Consider the following 17221-nt stretch of genomic DNA (forward strand, 5'->3'; position numbering starts at 1 on the left):
TCAGAGTTTTCCTTCTCTGATTTGTAACTATATAGTGTGATGATTTTAACTATATAATGCGATAGATTTTGTAACTATATAGTGTGATGATTTTAACTATATAATGCGATAGATTTTGTAACTATATAGTGTGATGATTTTGACTAGACTTATTGTGGTAATCATATCACAATGTATACACATGTCAAGCCATTATGTTGTACACCTGAAACTAACATAATGTTAGGTTCTAACATAATGTTATATGGCAATAAAAACAAACAAACAGAAGAAATGCTTCCATGGATCATCTGGAAGTCAAACATTTTCCCGTTTGTACTCTTCCTCTTCATAATTACGTGGGTCAGTTCCCGTGCCACTGCGGCAGCTCCTTTTAGCCAGTATTTAGAAAGAGGGGAAGGGGAGAGAGAAAGAGAGAATCATCAATGTATGGTTGCCTCTTGCATGCCCCCAACTGGGGACCTGGCTGCAACCCAGGATACCAAAGGGACCAGGCAGCTGTCAGAGGGGCGGGGCTTGAGGTTGGATCCAGTGATTACTTGTTTTCTTATTTGAGTGATACACTGATGTCCGTTCATTTCCAGTTAAAACCTGGTCTTGTTCCACATTAGCTTGTTCTGTGATTACCATGGGATTATATGAAAGAGGGAAGAAACAGTAAAATTAAATTCTTCAACACCCTCCACACCATTCACGGATGGAATCACTCTGAAAACAAAAGGGGAAATTCTGGGTAAGAAGAGGATTCCTCTCTGACGCGTATGGTTTACACCTGCAGAAATGTAACACCCCTGGGCTCCATTCCAGACCACAGGAGCACCCTGCGGTTGAAGGGTCCTGGCATCTGACCTGCTGAGAGCTCAGTTTCCCTTTCTTGTGCCGGACTTGGTGTTGATTCTCGTGTTAATACCATTGCTATTGGCAAGAAGAAAGCCTGGTGCCAGGGAACACAACCAGGACAGTGGCATTCTGGAAGCAGCCCAAGGTCAGTCCTCAGGCTAAAAGTGACCAGGGCGGAGGGAGACCAGGACACACCACAGTCCATAGGATGTGATCTTTGAACTAGCTTCCGCCAGGACAGAATCCAGTTTCAGAGACGTTTAAGTCCATCCTCTAAGCAAAATGGGTAATGAGCAGCTTCGAGCTGAAGTAGGATATTTAGAGAATTAGCGTAGTTTCTACTGAGCAGATCCAGCTGAATCCTCAGCGTGGGTTGCCACAGTTCTTTGTCTTCAAAACGTTCCATTGGATGCACTCTCTCTGGCCCTAGAAATATATTTGAGCTTGTGGAACATCCCAGAACAACACAGCAGTGAACTGTCTATAGTGATGGGACTCAATCCTGTTGGACTTAGAGCAGAAATGAAGTCCAGTGTAACTTCAGACTGCCTTGTGTGAATTGGAGGAGTCCAAATCGGATGTTGGTTTTTGCAGTTAATGTTGCATCCGGAGAAAAGGAAAGCAGAGGATGGGGGGTTACAAACACGAGCTGCGGGGTCCCAGGGAAGTTGCTACTGAAGCCTCTGGGCGGGGCTCCTTGCGTCACCCATGTTCCCAGGCAACGGCACGAGTCACGTGGCTGACGCTGTGCAGGCGCCACCGCTCTCTGAGCGCCTTTTGACGACAGGCAGACCCCAAGGGGGACCCCCTGGATTTATCGAGGTCCCTGTAAAATACCCTGGAGGTGAGAAGCGTGGAGATGCACACTGCCATCCGATTCTTTTCTTTTTTTTAAGATTTTACTTATTTATTTTTAGAAAGAGGGGAAGGGGGAGAGAAAGAGAGAATCATCAATGTATGGTTGCCTCTTGCACGCCCCCAACTGGGGACCTGGCTGCAACCCAGGCATGTGTCCTGACTGGGAATCGAACCGGTGACCCTTTGCTTCACAGGCCGGCGCTCCATCCACTGAGCCACACCAGCCAGGGCTGACTCTTTCTCATGCAATGAAACGGACTTACTTATCTTTATTCTTGATGCTTAGCTATGAATACTGTACTCCTGACTGGTGAATGTCACCAAAATCCTAGAATGAACACATAAAATTACCCTCAAAGAGGGCATTGAGGAAGTAGTTTTGGTCTCTTTGGTGGCTTGCGTGTGTCTGAGTAACCATGACAACAAGGTCCCAGTGATGATCAGAGAGACAGGGGGGTGGGAGAGGTAGAAGAGGGTAAACGGGGGAAAATGGTGATGGAAGGGCCCTTGCCTTGGGGTGGGGAACACACACTGCAATATACAGAGGATGTGTTATAGAACTGTGTACCTGAGACCTACGTGGTTTTATTAATCATTGTCACCCCAATAAAGTCAATTAAAGAAAAAAAGACCCCAGTGGAAGTCTGCTCTCAAGACACGTGCATTTCGTCCTTGGACTGTTCGCTTGCCCCCAGCGTGGACCGATGTATGCGTATGTTGTTGAGATTAAGATTTGTGACCAATCTCATTTTCGTACCTGGCTTTTCAACTGTAAATTCTGCACCAAGACTTGTTCGGGTTAGGTCAGATATTTAACCGCGTTAGGAAACTACTCACAAAAAAGGAAGGTGGCTTGGGGGTCCCACAGTCAGAACCGTGCCACGTCACCTGGTCCGCTCCATCTCAGGATGCGTGGGAACGTGGAGACGGAGTTTCCCACGCAGCAGCGCTCAGCAGAACGCACATCGCCCCGGGGGCTTTTAATAAGCTCAGAACCCCATCCTAGGATCGCCCAAATTTCTGCCTGGACGTCATTTTTGGACCTTGGTGAGTAGACGAGCGGGAATCAGTTCTGAGGGGCTGAGACGGCTGTCATTTGCAGAAGAGGGCTGGCAGGTACAGAGAAAGAGCTTCGGGGATGGACCCTTTGGTTGAACGTCTTGGACCAGACTACGAGTCCTAAGAATAAATACCCAAGAATACATGGAGTGTGCATTAGAAATCAGGGAAGAAGCTTGGTCCTATGAACACATGATGTGGCTATACATTTGGGAAATAATAAAAGTGTATCTTTGGGGTTTTTGTCGGTTCTACACTTCTATGAAGAACAACCAAGAAAGAAATTGAGTTAACAATGCCATTTACAATTGCATCAAAAATAAAATACACAAAGACCAAATCTGTACATTTCTCTTCATCTCACACCGTACACAAGACTAGTAACAAGTGGACCAAAGACATACAAAATACGGAAAAATTCTTCAGTAAAACAAAACATAGAATACCCTTTTTAACGTTTTGGGAAGAATGCTTCATTTACGTGTTGAAATACAGTTTGATTATTTTTTCCCATTAGTGATAAGTTTATTAAATGGCACTATCAACAGCTATCATCCTGCTTTCTAGTAAATAGGCTACCTGGGAGGAGAAAATTTAATTGGGTTAAAAATCTGCCGTGGTCTAAATGTTATTCAGTTCAAGATATATTTTCTGGTAAGAGAGCTTTGGACTATTCACTGCAGTAAGCTAGAATTTCAAATATGTATCCCTTTATCCCTGCCATTTAATGTCAATTTTTGGATCTACTTTTCTTCCTGAAATCATTGCTCCCTTCTAAGAATTGAACAAATTATTTAAAACAAATTGGGCCCTGGCTGGGTGGCTCAGTTGGTTGCAGTGTTATCCTGTGCACCAAAAGATGGTGGGTTCGATCCCTGGTCGGGGCGCGTATAGGAGGCAACTGACTGATGTTTCTCTGGCACATCGATGACTCTCTCTCTCTCTTTCTCTCTCTCTCTCTCTCTCTCTCTCTCTCTCTCTCTCTCTTTCTCTCTCTCTCTCTCTCTCTCTCTCTCTCTTTCTCAAATCAATACAAACATATCCTAGATGAGGATTAAAAAGCAAACAACCAAAAAAGGCAAATACTGGCTGCGATTAAATTAGGATTGAACAACTCAGCTCAGGATCTCAGGCAACTTCTCCTTGGCGTTACCGCTACACTGGAATTGCTGTTGTTAATATGTTTTCCAACTAATAAGCTACTATAAGAAATTAATTACTATTAGTTTAAACTTAACAGTAAAAGTTAAAACTTCTATACGAAGACATTTTAAACAATGTGAAAAGACAAGCCCGAATTTGGAAGAAGATATGAGCAACCTATAGTAAGACTTAAATAATAGTATCTAGTTTTGATTTTAAAAATACTTATTTTGTGTTAAAGTGGGCAACAGATATGAAGGCTGAGTCCACAAATTTGTAAAAAAGAAAATCCTAATAGCTAATAAGTATATAAAGTTATGAAATTTCACTAATGACGTAAGTACAAATTGAACAGTGATGTATTACAAGTTCATACACATTGTATTTGCATGAATTAATAATTCTGATATTGCCAAGAGTGATAAAGATGACACCTTACATAGATCTAGTGAGAGGATCAATACAAACAATCACTTTGGAAAACAATTTGCCAATCCTGGTAACTTTGGAAATACACATCATTAGTGATTGCATTTCTAGAGAAATTTTTCATCCACTGAGACTTATGTACTAGCATGCTTATATCAGCAGAAAGTGAAAAATAAAAAAATAATAAAAAACTAACCTTTCTTCTGTAAGAGAACTGATGAATAAACTGAAGGGGGAAATTAACATCTTTATGTTATATCTTCCTGGGAAGGAATATGATATACGTTATTTTATTTCCTTCCTTTTAGCTTTTCTCTTAGATATGTTTAAACATTGTAGTTTGGTTTGTTCCAAGGAATTTTCAAGTTTTTATAGTTATTGTCAGTGATATCATTTCTATTACATTTTTAATGGCACAGAGGAAATATTTAAATTTTTTCTGTTGACTTGGTATACTTGCCTGCTGTCTTTCTTCTACCCTCCTTCTACCACATTTAGTTTAATTTTATTGTTCTTTTAAAAATATATATTGGCTTAAGCCCTGGCCAGTGTGGCTCAATTGGTTGGAGCATTGTCCTGTAAACTGAAATGTCGTGGGTTCGATTTTTGCCCAGCGCACATGTCTGAGTTGTGTGTTTGCGCTCTCGTCCAGGCACAGAGGAGAGGCAACTGATAGATGTTTCTCTTTGGCATCAATATTTCTCTCCCTCCCTTCCCCGCTGTCTATAAGTCAATAAGCATGTCCTCAGGTAAGGATTTAATATATATAGTATATATGTATATATATACTATATATATATATAATGCTTGAATATTTCATTCCCAATTTTTCTTTTTCTCTAATAAATTGATCAAGGCAACAACTTCTATACAAGTGGGAGTTTGGGGGCAGGCACAACCCTATGACAGTCTCCTGTGGCTGAGTACATGGTTAGTTTAATTTCTTCTAGTGATTTAATATTTACGTGAAGAGATATTTTGACTCTCTTTTGGCTGTTTGGGATTTTATTGCATTGTTTACTGCACATTAATTTTTACTTTAAAAAATTTCTGAATGTTTGCCTCTTGCATGCATAATCAATTCCTGTTACTGGTCTGTGTGTGTTTAAAAAAGATTATGTTGTGCTATGTTGTATTTTCTCCAAGATACTTAAATTTGTTATTCAAATCTCTTGGAGTCATATTTATTCTGAGAACACTGAACTAATATCTCCCACAAATTTTGTGGGTTTTTTCCCATTTCTTTCTGCATCACTATTTATTTACTTTATGCACAAACTCTATTAACGTCGCTAGGGAAATAAAAAAAGGAAGTATAACCACCCTCACAAGAGTGTGTTGCAGACTACTCATTTATAAAATGTCTACATCTTGCTTATTTGTTAGCCAAACAATTTAGCCCAACAAAATCTTGGAAATGAGGCATGCAGTCATCCAAATGGAAAAATAAAATGAATAAATGGACTAAGAGGCAGAATGGTCAAAACTAAAGAGTGAAACACACATAAAATAAGTGAGTAAATATATCTATTTATATTGGGTTAGCAAAAATTCAAGGAGTGTTTATACCTTTCATAAATGTTAAAAAAATCTCCTTTTCTGCACACAATCAGCATGATGAGACCATGCGTCTGAAGGTCTGAGGTAGTGACTGTCAGAGACAAAGATGTCACTCGGTGATTAGGAGGACAGATGTGGGTGCTCTAGTTTCTGGGCAGGCCCCATGGATGTGAGAAATCCAACCCCTTAAACGTCATTACCAGGTTTCCGTGTGGTAGAGATGCACCAAGACCAATGATCTCTGAGCTGGACATGCAGGAAGCTCTTGGCAAGTGTTGATCATCCATCCCATAATTATTTAGAGCATTAATGGCACAGATTTGATTAGCTTAAAAAGTTCTTACAAACCAAGAGAAAATGTAAACACATAAATAGAAACACAAGCAAATGAATAGTAATTCACAAAGGACTACTGGGGAGTATAAGCACATGGAGAAATGTATATGGACTAAACATGTACAATAAACAAATAAGTGAGTAAATAAATACAAATGAAAGTAATAATAAAAACAATTAAAACTACAATTAAGCTACAAGTGAAGCTGTAATTAAAGTCCATGCGCCCCGGCTGGTAGCTTGGTTGGTTGGGGTGTTGTCCTATAAACGGAACGGTTGTGGGTTTGATCCCCAGTCAGGGCACATGTCTAGGTAGGGGCGCGTCCATGAGGCAACTGATCAATGTTTCTCTCTCACTCTCTCCCTTCCTTTCTAAAATTGGTAAATACTTGTATATCCTCTGCTGAGGATTAAAAAAAAAGTCCATGTATTGCCTAGAGAAATATAGAATAGTACTCTATTGCCTATAGGCTATACATGTGATATCCTCTGACAATCTGACAACAAATGTAATCTCTTTGGTTTCAATGCGAGCAAAAGACACATTCGCTTCCTGCCTGAGGGACAAAAAAACTGTCAGCTGCTCTCTGGGGCGCAGAGTCAATACCTTCTGAAAATCTCAGCAAGAAGCATGTCTTTGGAACTGGCAATTCCACTTTTGAAACTTCATCCCAAGGAAACAAGTAGACGTGATCAAAGTGATGTTTTAGAAGTAACTACATCAAATGTTAGAGGGAAAAAGATGGAAATGAATTTATATCTAACCATAAGGGGTTAGTTAAATAGGCTATTGCAGGGCAATTACTGGTTAGGCATCGATTGTGATTTTGAAATAGATTAATTTTTGGAGACACGTTAATTTTATATGGTCTCGTTTGTTATGACGTTGATACAAAAATCACGTAGTCCCCAAATCTGTGTAAAATGGGATAATATAATCCCAATTTATAAAGAATAGTTTATTAATTAAAAGGGTACATTGAGAAAACCAAGCATAGGCACTAAAACAGCAATAGTATCAATGGTATCATTTTTGTTTTGGGAATAAGGGCAATTTTATATGTTATTCCTATAATGGTATTTATTACTTATGTAATTTAAAAGGCACTAAAAATTTTAAAAGACTTTATTTATTTTTAGGGGGGAAGGGAAGGAGAAAGAGAGGGAGAGAAATATTGGTCCGTTGCCTCTGGTACGTACCCTGGCTGGAGACTGAACCTGCAGCCTACGTCTGTGTCCTGACCTGGAATTGAACTGGTGATGTTTCTCTTTGCAGGACAACATCCAACCAACTGAGCTACGCTGAAGAGTGCTAAATTTTTTTTAATTATATAAAAATAGATTTATATACATTGCTGGTTTTAATTATTGCTTTTAATATACAATATGAATATTTCATTATATAATTTAATATTGATATTTGCATTTCATTTCTTGCCTCTCGGTTAGCAATAACATGATATATGTTTTAAAGATTGATCATGCTTAGGTCACTTGCAGAAAATGCATGATGACTGCTGCAGTGACATTAGTCATATTGCTGTTGAATAGTTTGATAGCTCATCCTGATTAGCATTCCTCCAAGCACAACAATCAATGACAGAGGAGCAAAGGCTTATATCAAAAACTGTATCATTTAAGGAGTTCACTTGGGATTTTACTGGGATATACAATGTGAGAAGGATATCTTTGAACACTATAAGCAAATTTGTAGAATGATTTTAAAATATTGATTAGTTGATTTTAGAGCAAGAGAGGAAGTGGAGAGAGGGGGGAGGGAGGGGGAGAGAGAGAGAGAGAGGTTGATTTTGTTGCTCCACGCATTCATGCATTCATCAGTTGATTCTTGTATGTGCCCTGACTGGGGATCGAACCCCCAACCTTGGCATAGTGGGTTGATGCTCTAACCATCTGAGCTACTTGGCCAGAGCTGCAGATTGCTTTTGGTGGACACATGGACAACAGTGTGGGAATTGACTGTGGGAGTGGAGCGTGAGATGGGCAGAGGAGGGAAAAGGAGGAAAAATTGGGACAACTATAATAAAATAATAAAAAATGATGAAAAAGAAATAAATAACTTAAAACTATCTTTAAGACTTCTGATTTTCAGCCCTGGCATGTAAAGGAGCTTGGAAGTAGTCCCTGCCATCCTTCCTTCCAACAAGGAAAATCTGAACAAAGTGACAATTAACAGCTTCTTCTGGGCACATCAGCGGACTGAGGTCACAGAGCAAGTCACCTCCCAAAACTTGGAAAATAGGAGAACACAAAGAAACCACTGGATCTTCTCCCCAGAGACATGAACTTGGTAGGAATGCTCCAAGGGTAATTTTGGTGATAGCTGGAAGCTGGGGCTGTAGTTTTGGGGGAAAAAATTCTTACCCATAGGTGAATCAAAAATAAGAAATACAGTGCACTTGTAGTCAGAAATCATGCAGGCAAAGAAGAGAGTAAAATGAAACACTGAATATACTGAAAGAAAAGAACATCAACCTAGAATTCTATATCCAGTGAAGGAAAAATACACATACATGCTTCTTCTTCTTGTATTTTTAACTCTCATTTCCAATAGATGAACTTGGCCTCCATTATCCTTAATATATGAATATTTACTCATTTAACCACCAGTGCCTTCGCTATGTAACCATTCTCTGCACACATTCTCCGCTTGCTTGCTGTTCACAGTCTGAATCCCAGTGCATGGATGCCCTCCTTGCTTTTGGGAGGCTCTGAGTTTCCATGGCATGCCACACCAGTACACAGGTGTCCATCTCATCGCTCACCTTGACCATCTGTGGAGATGCCTTCCTGACACTGGCTCTAACCCTGTGTGGGTCCCTCCCCCTCCCGGGTGTACTTACACCCTCGCATAGGGCAGCCCCAGTGCCTGGACCCTCTCCTCACCCTCTGAGACGCTGGCTGCCACGTCAGATCAACCTGCACTGGAATGTGGCTTCACCTTGTTTTGGTTCTGATTTTAAACATGAGCAACAGCCTCTACATCAATGCCTTCCTCATCTCCTGTGGGCTCTGACACCCATACCAGTCTGTCCCTCCCCAGGGATACCCTTCTTACTTTTCTTTGGCTGTGACTTCCAAACAAACCCCCCCCCACACACACACACACCCCAAAGGGTGCTTTTCTCACTCACTCAATCTCTGAAACCTCATGCCCTTCACACACAGCCTGGGCTCAGAGACCCTAGGCCAGATGCATACCTCGAACTGCCCAACTCTTATGCCTGACTTTTTCAGGTGCAAAAGAGGGGAAAGAGTTAAAGAGTGAGAGGACAGAAGAAAAAATTTAAAATGTCAACATACTAAATTGGACTCAGGTAACTGTGTCCATTTCCATACCTTCAGTTCCACATGGTACTAGAGATCTCTGCCAGTGGTATAAGGCAAGAAAAAGAAATAAAAAGTGCTCGCATAGGAGAGGAAGAAGTAGAACTGTTTATATTCATAGATGACATAATAATTTTTAAATGCAATCCTAAGAAATCTACAAAATACAAATTTTATTAGTAAGTCCAAGTCCATTGAGCAAAATTGGAAGATACAATGTCAATATATAAAAATCAATTATATTTCTATACTCAATAAACAATTAGAAAATGAATTACTAAGATACCTTTTATAATGTAATACTCAGGGATAAATTTAATGAATCAAATGGAAGACCTTTGTAGTGACAAGTGTTTGTGAGAAAAATGAAAGATGATCTCCATCTCTAAATAGATATAGAGTTTTCATAGATTGGAAGATTCAATTTTGTTAAAAAGTCAGTTTTTCTTAAATTCATCTACAGATTTTACCTAATAAAAATTAAATGTCCGTGGGGCTTAGTTGTATAAATTGAAGGTCACTCTAAAATGTTTATGAAAATGAAAAGACCTCGAATAGTCAAAACAATTTTGAAGAAGAAGAGGACAGTTTGGATGAATATGAGATTGTTACATTTATCAAGACAACATTGAATTGGTAAAACAGATGTGTACATTGACACATATAGGTAAATGGAAAGCATATTGACTCTAAAAATGCATCTGCACATATAAGGTCAATTGATTTTCAACAACAAGGAAAGGGTAACTCAATGGGAAAAGGATACCGTTGTCAACAAATTGTGCTGAAACAAATAGACATGCATATGGAAGAAACAAACCTTGACCCTTACTTGCATCATTGACAAAACTTGGCTATATCACAGGTCTAACTATTAATGATAACTTTTTAAAGAAATCACAGAGACAATCTTAACTTTACATCAGGCAAAGATTCCTTAGGTGGAATACCAAAATTCTGAACCGTAAAAGAGAAAGTGATAAGTTGAACTTCATCTAAACGAAATTCTTTGTTCCTTTGAAAGGAACTATTAAAGAAATGAAACAGCAAGTTCATCGATTGGAAGAAAATATTCACATTTCATGTATCTGACAAAAGACTATATTTAGAATATATAAAGAACTCTTATATCTCAATAAAAAGACCAAGAATGCAATTTTTAAAATTGGCAAAATCTTATATATTCAAAAAGAAGATATGAGTGGCCAGTGTTCAAATGAAATATACTTATTTATATCCTTAAATGTCATCAGGAAAAATCAAATCAAAGCCAAAATGAGATACCATTATACAGTCACTGTGATAGATGAAGATGATGTGGAATAGCTGCAATTGTCATGCATTGCTGGTGAAATGTAAAATCCTTCAGTTGTTTGGAAATTGAAAATAGTTTGGCAGTTCCCCATACAGCTACACATATGCTTACCATATGATTCAACCAATCTACTTCTAGATTTTACCCAAGAGGAATGAACCCATATGTGTCTACAAAGACTCGCACTCAAGCTTGTATTCATAATAGGCAATACTAGAAAGGTCCACCAACAGATGAATGGACAGACAGATGGGGGGGGGAGGGCTATGTAACAGAACACCACTCAGCAGTAAAAAGAAGCAAGCAAGCAATCTGCAACAACATGCATAGATGCCAGACCCATTATAGTAAAGGAAAGAAGACAGACATAAACAAAAATATATGGCTTCATTCCACTTACATGCAGTGCTAGAACAGGCAAGAAGTCTATAATGACAGAACCAAGGTCATTGTCTGGAACTGAGGATGGCATGTCAGGTAAAGGGCTGATGGGGCATCCGGAGAATAATGAAATATACATCAGTTCATACATTTGTCAAGACTCATCTAATTATACATTTAACATTTTATTTCATGTGTTATATGTCAAATTGACTGTGGTTTTTAAAAAGCTTTGAAATATAGGGTCAGAAGCTTTCATACTGTGTAAAAAGATAAGTTGATTCTCTATGAGTGTCACTGTGGATAAACCACAGTTTGGTGGAAGGCATTGCATTTGTCCAAATGGACAGACATAGGCTGTTAAAGCGATCACGTGACGCTTGGTCCCTACCTCCTTCCCTGCCTTCCTCCTACCTAAGGGTTCCTGACTATTACTCGAACCCATTTAGGACCACTTTACTGTGAACAAAATGGCATGTATCTCCTTTTTCTTCTGACATAAAAATGCGCCCATTGTGGGAGTCCTAGAGGTTTTTCAGTAGAAAATAAATGGAGGTAAGAGCCGAGTCAATAATTTCCTGCTGACTTTGTTAATACATTGGCATCATCTAGTCGATGTGTGGACTTGGTTTTGGTTTCAGGAATCCTGGCAAGAGAGTGGAAGGATGGGGCTGCTTGGGGATTCAGGGCTCACCCAACCTTCCAAGCTGAAGGTCCATGCCCGAGGGTGCTGAGACGGGGGGTGGGGGAGGGGCTGCTTGTCCAGCCTTCGTTGCTTATGTCGCGGCAAGCCAGGCAGCGCCCACGATGAGCCTTCTGGCCCCATATATCTGGCTTACACCTGTGCACAAGCGCCACGGTGTTTCCCTTTGAGTGTGCCTTCCTGTTACAAAAAGACTGCATTTTCGGTGACACTTGTTATTGATCTGCCCGTCAGTTGATGACTTGGCTTGGCTTTCCCAGAAGACATGCCTTGAGGCAGAATTGAGCGCTTGTACCTTAGCAGAGTAAGACCGGTGAAGACAAGAGACCAGGCAAAGGGAAGGGAGCCTCAGAAGGCGAGGGAGCGGGTGCTACCTCCGCATTTCAGGACATTGCTCAGGGCCAGGAAGGGGAGAGTCATTCACTGACTCCCACTTTCCATTCGTCAGAGGTCCACGCCGTAGGCAGCTAGTCTCCCGCAATTTCAGATTGCACTTCTGTGGGTACCCAGCAGGCGCTGGGGCACCCTGGACCTCAGTGTCAGCAGGGAATCCGGAAGGTGGGAGGTGAGTGACAGGCAGCGTGGACGCGCAGTGAGGGGGTGAGTTTGCTCCCACCAGTGGCATAAAATCTAGGGCCACACCCTGGCCCGGTGGCTCAGTGGGGTGGAACGCCCTTTCATGCACCAAAAGGTTGTGGATTCGATCCCAGGTCAGGGCATATGCCTGGGCTGCAGGATCACAGGGGAGGAAACTGAAGAATGTTTCTCTTTGACATCAATGTCTCTCTCTGTCTCTGTCTCTCTCTCTCTCTCTCCATCTCTCTTTCTCCCCTCTCTCAACAACCACAGCAACAACAACAAAAAAAGACATATCCTGGGGTGAAGATAAAAAATTAAAATATAAGGCCAAGAGTCTCAGATCAGTTGAAGCCTAGATCTGAGGCAGTACCTGGCTGGGTAGTAATAACATTCATAATGTGGTTTTCCAAATTTTATTCTCATTGCTTACTTTGTACAGCTGTGATCCCAGCAGAGTGTTTCCCTAAAAGAGTCGCATACGAACAGAAGAAATACACAGAAGCGTGAATGTGGGTGGAAAGGTAGGATAATGCGGATCTCATTTGCCTGGTAATCCCATCGTGCATAACAGGACACAGAACACAAAGCCGCTGTAAATAGACTTTCCCAGAAAATGATCAGAGAGCCATTTTTATCTCTTAACCTCTCGTTCCTTTCAACCTTTCAGTTTCTGTGGTCATATTTTCTGTTCCAAAAATCAAACTGATGATTTTAAAAGGCAATGGTATTTAAAATTAATGCACAGAAACATGCCAGCTTGAGCAGAAGGGTCTAGATTTAGATATTTACCCACATAAAGCCTGGACAATGGAAACAAAGTCAATAGAGGGAAGGAGTTTTCTATTATTAACAATTCCTTAAGGACCGGGATGACCCAAGAACGTCCATTGAGTACAAAACGAACCTGATTTGTGGGTGGCATTCGGTTGACCACACGCAAGATTGCACAACCCTCCCCTCCACTGTCAGAAGTCTGAGGCGCGGGCAAACTTCGCTGAGAACCGTTCACTCAAGAAAAATGGAGCCCATGGCCATGGGAGAGAAGACACCCCTCGGTACACAGCGGTGACACAGGACAGGGTGGGCTACGGTGGACATCCGTCTGTTTGTTGGCCAAGGTGCCAGAGGTCTTCTCATGGGAACCACAGGATGGGGGCCAGTCCCAGAGAAAACGAGGTCCCTCGCCTTGTGGTAAGGACCACGGACAGCTCCAGGCTGCGGCAGAATGGGCGTCGCTTCCCAGCGCTGGAATGACAGCCCACGTCCCAGTCGGACTCGAGCTTACTCCTAACGCAGCCCACATCAACAGGGCTTTCTTTACCATTCATATCAATGTATACATGCCAGCCCGGGGCGGGGGGTGCTCACAGGGAATGTTCGGGGTGATGGGGAGAGGAACAGTTTAAGAAACGGATTTTTAAAATGGTGCTATAGTGCATAAATAATTAATTGGGCCGCCATGCCAGGGGCTGGATGATGGGTCAGGCGGGAAAGCCCGTGGGTGGGGGCAGGGGCGGGGATCCCCGCTTTGACGCTGAAGTCTCCGTGACTGGGGGGCGGGGGAGCGCGAATCCCACCCAGGTTAGGTCGGAGGAGCAGCGCCATGTGCTCCGGGCTCCTGGCTCTCCTGCTGCCCATCTGGCTCTGCTGGACCCTGGGGACCCACGGCTCTGAGCCCCGCAGGTGAGGCAGGGGCTTCCCCGGGGCTCCGCAGCCTTGTTCTGGAAGCCGCAGCGCGCAGTGCCGCGGACAGGGGCACCCCCTCTGCACGCAGGGGCTGCCGGTGCGCCGCCGCGGGGCGGGGGTCCTCGCGAGCCGGTCGGGGCCCCGGGAGCCGGTGGGGAAAGCGGGTCGCGTCTCCCTCGCCGTGGCTGCCCGCGTCGCCTGGCAGCAGGGAGCCCAGAGGAGCTGGCATCGCGGCCGACTCCAGGCCTTGCCCCGCGCCGCGCAGCCGCGGCTCCTCCGGCCGCTTCGGCCGGGCTCCGGGTCCCGCTCCGCAGCCCCTGGGGCGGGAGGGAGTGTGGAGGGCCCGGGCCACGCACCTCGCCGCCGGAGTGCAGGGAGGGCCGGGCTCCAGGGGCAGCCGCTCCGCCTCGGGCTCGCCTGGCCCCCCCTCCCCTCCCCTCCCCTCCCCCTCCCTCCGCGTCTGCGCCCGCGCTCCTCCCTCCCCGCTCCTCCCTCCTCCGCTTGGGGCCAGCGCGGCGGCGGTGGCGGCGGCAGCAGGAGCAGCCCCGGCTGCGGGTCGCGACGGCGGCGGGGCGCCCCCTCCCCCGTGCCGGGGCGCGGCGGAGGGATGTGGGGCTTTGCGGGAGGAAGGCTTTTCGGCTTCTTCTCGGCCCCGGTGCTGGTGGCGGTGGTGTGCTGCGCTCAGAGGTAGGGCGGCGGGGTGGCCGGGAAGCGGGCCGGGCAGCAGGCAGGGCGCGCGGGGGTGCGCGCGGCACCGGGGGGCCAGCGGCCGCCTGACCCAGCTCTCCACCGCCCCTCTCTCCCTCCCGCAGCGTGAACGATCCCGGGAACATGTCGTTTGTGAAGGAGACGGTGGACAAGCTGTTGAAAGGCTACGACATTCGCCTGAGACCCGACTTCGGGGGTGAGTGGGGTGCGCGCGGCTGCTGCGGGAAGCGCGAACCCCGGCGCTGGCGGCCTGGGTGGAGTGGGGAGGCGGGGTGGGGGGCACTTCTCCTGCGCCCCCTCCTCGGAGATCCCCCGCGTGCTCAGAGCCACCTGCACGCCGCGCCCGAGCCTGATTGACCACCGTGTCGTGCGCTTCCCGCAGGTCCCCCGGTCTGCGTGGGTATGAACATCGACATTGCCAGCATAGACATGGTTTCCGAAGTCAACATGGTGAGTGCCCGCGCTCCCCAGAGCTGTCCCCGCGTCCCTGCCATGCTGTCTGGGCCCAAGGCATCCACAGGACTGGGCCAGAGGCCTTCTGCGCTGGGGCCGAGCTTCCCGGCCGCAGAGGGAGCGGCTCTCTGGGGCGCCGGCCCCCTGCTCCGGCGGCTCCCTGCACCCGCTCCGTGCGCGCGGGGGACATCGTGGGCGTCGCGTCCGTGCGGAGGGCGTACTCTTCCTGCAGAAGGAAGGGGTCCTGGGCTGGCCTAGCTCTGGGCTGGCACCGCCGCCTGGTGCTGCCGGGTCCTCTCGCGCGCTGTCACCTGTCCCCACGGCCCCCCGAGTGCCAAGTGCCGAGTGCCATCTGCATCCTTAGCAACAGGCGCTGGGGAACTGGGGAGAGGCCCGAGCTGGTGGGCGGTCACATCCCAGGTGAGAGGTCTTTCAGGTTCCTTTGTTGTCTTTTGGACAGAGATGCCGGCAGCTGGAGAGGACGAGGGTGGTGGTCTGTGTATCCCAGGGCGCCTCACATCAGTTTCCTGGATCTTGGTGACCTGTTCGACCGGGGCTACTGGGCGCTGAAACGCGGAGCCCCGGTCCACCAGGCTCTGTCGGAGGTGCTGACGGGCTGGTGGCTCTGAGAGCCAGTGGCCAAGGCTAGTGAGCCTGTCCCTTAAGGCTGTTACTGCTGGTGAGGCTTAATATTAGGAGCTGTGGAAAGCGGGCATCCTTGTCCGAAGACGCGAAGGGGGTGTCAAGGCTTTTGCTCAGCACCGCAGGGCATATGGAGAAAAATGACCCCTTTCCTTGGTTCATTGAACTGAAGTACCATGCGATTTGGAAACAGTTTAATTTTCTGTTGAGCGGACCCTTTAGAAATTGTGCAAATGAGCATTTGGAGACCATGTATTTTTGGACGAGATCATTTGGCAACTTTTCCTCTGAACATATATTGAGGTGCTAATGATACAGGGTTTCAGACAGACGCGGCAGGTGTTCGGTGTGGTGTAAGCAGTCACGTGGGCAAACTTGTTTGAAATGCAAACTCTCTGGTTCTCTTCGGGAGGTAACTATGATCCGTCTGCTGGGGAGAGGAGTCTTGGGGTCTCGGCATGTAAAACGAATGCTTCCGATGACTTTTGAAGCAGGCATTTTGTGGGCAGTATTTCGAGAAACATCGTAATAAATTATAGAAATAGAGACATTTATGAATGTACTAAAACTAGTATTTAAATAATGTGTTTAGCAAGACATATTTGAAATATATATGCTATTGTGGATTTTGTCAGAAGAAATCTTTGACCCCACAAAACTATCTTTTATCAGTTTTCACTCTGAACCTAAATATTTTAAAATTCTAATGTGTGATTTTTAAAAAACTCTGCCTTTCTTTCACTTAGGACATTTATATAAACGGTGTTATAATAATAAAAGTGCTAGAAAGAAGCAGAAGGAATATGACTTGACGTGCATCGCATTAAAATTAACATGTATAGTTTACTTTTTGGGTAATTTTGTCAAAATAATTCTGTCCAAAAGGCATCTTTTATGACCTTAAAAAAACCAGTTCGATATTTAAGGTCTAGTCTGTAATCTATGGTTTTCTCATCAAGGGACTTCACATTCTCTAGAGGAGACAATGTTTTATGGAAGATAATTGAGTACTTAGTGGATTATTGTGTCAAATGTTGGATGTCAGATGAAAGCAAATATATTAATGTGGTGCTTTAGGAACTCTGCACAGCACTGCGTTGTCCCAGACCAGTGTACATTTTCTTTGACTTAATTTTTAAACTTAGATACCTAAGTATTCTGTCACCATGCATGGATACCTGGTC

General features: G+C 44.5%; 1 protein-coding gene across 2 annotated transcripts in view; it reads left to right on the forward strand.

The window, feature by feature from the left end:
- The first annotated feature begins 14151 nt into the window (after positions 1 to 14151).
- GABRB3 (gamma-aminobutyric acid type A receptor subunit beta3) overlaps positions 14152 to 17221 on the forward strand; it is a 142302-nt gene continuing 139232 nt past the window's right edge. The window contains exons 1-3 of one of the 2 annotated variants that reach the window (XM_090263824.1): positions 14152 to 14231; positions 15047 to 15138; positions 15325 to 15392. In XM_090263824.1, coding sequence (XP_090119950.1) covers positions 14152 to 14231; positions 15047 to 15138; positions 15325 to 15392 — 240 coding nt within the window. Of the gene's footprint in view, positions 14232 to 14761; positions 14922 to 15046; positions 15139 to 15324; positions 15393 to 17221 lie in introns of those variants that run through there. The other variant, XM_090263823.1, reaches the window with a different exon arrangement.

Source organism: Furipterus horrens, unplaced genomic scaffold (genome assembly GCF_987537825.1).
Source record: "Furipterus horrens unplaced genomic scaffold, mFurHor1.1.pri manual_scaffold_16, whole genome shotgun sequence".
NCBI classification, from domain to species: Eukaryota; Metazoa; Chordata; class Mammalia; order Chiroptera; family Furipteridae; genus Furipterus; species Furipterus horrens.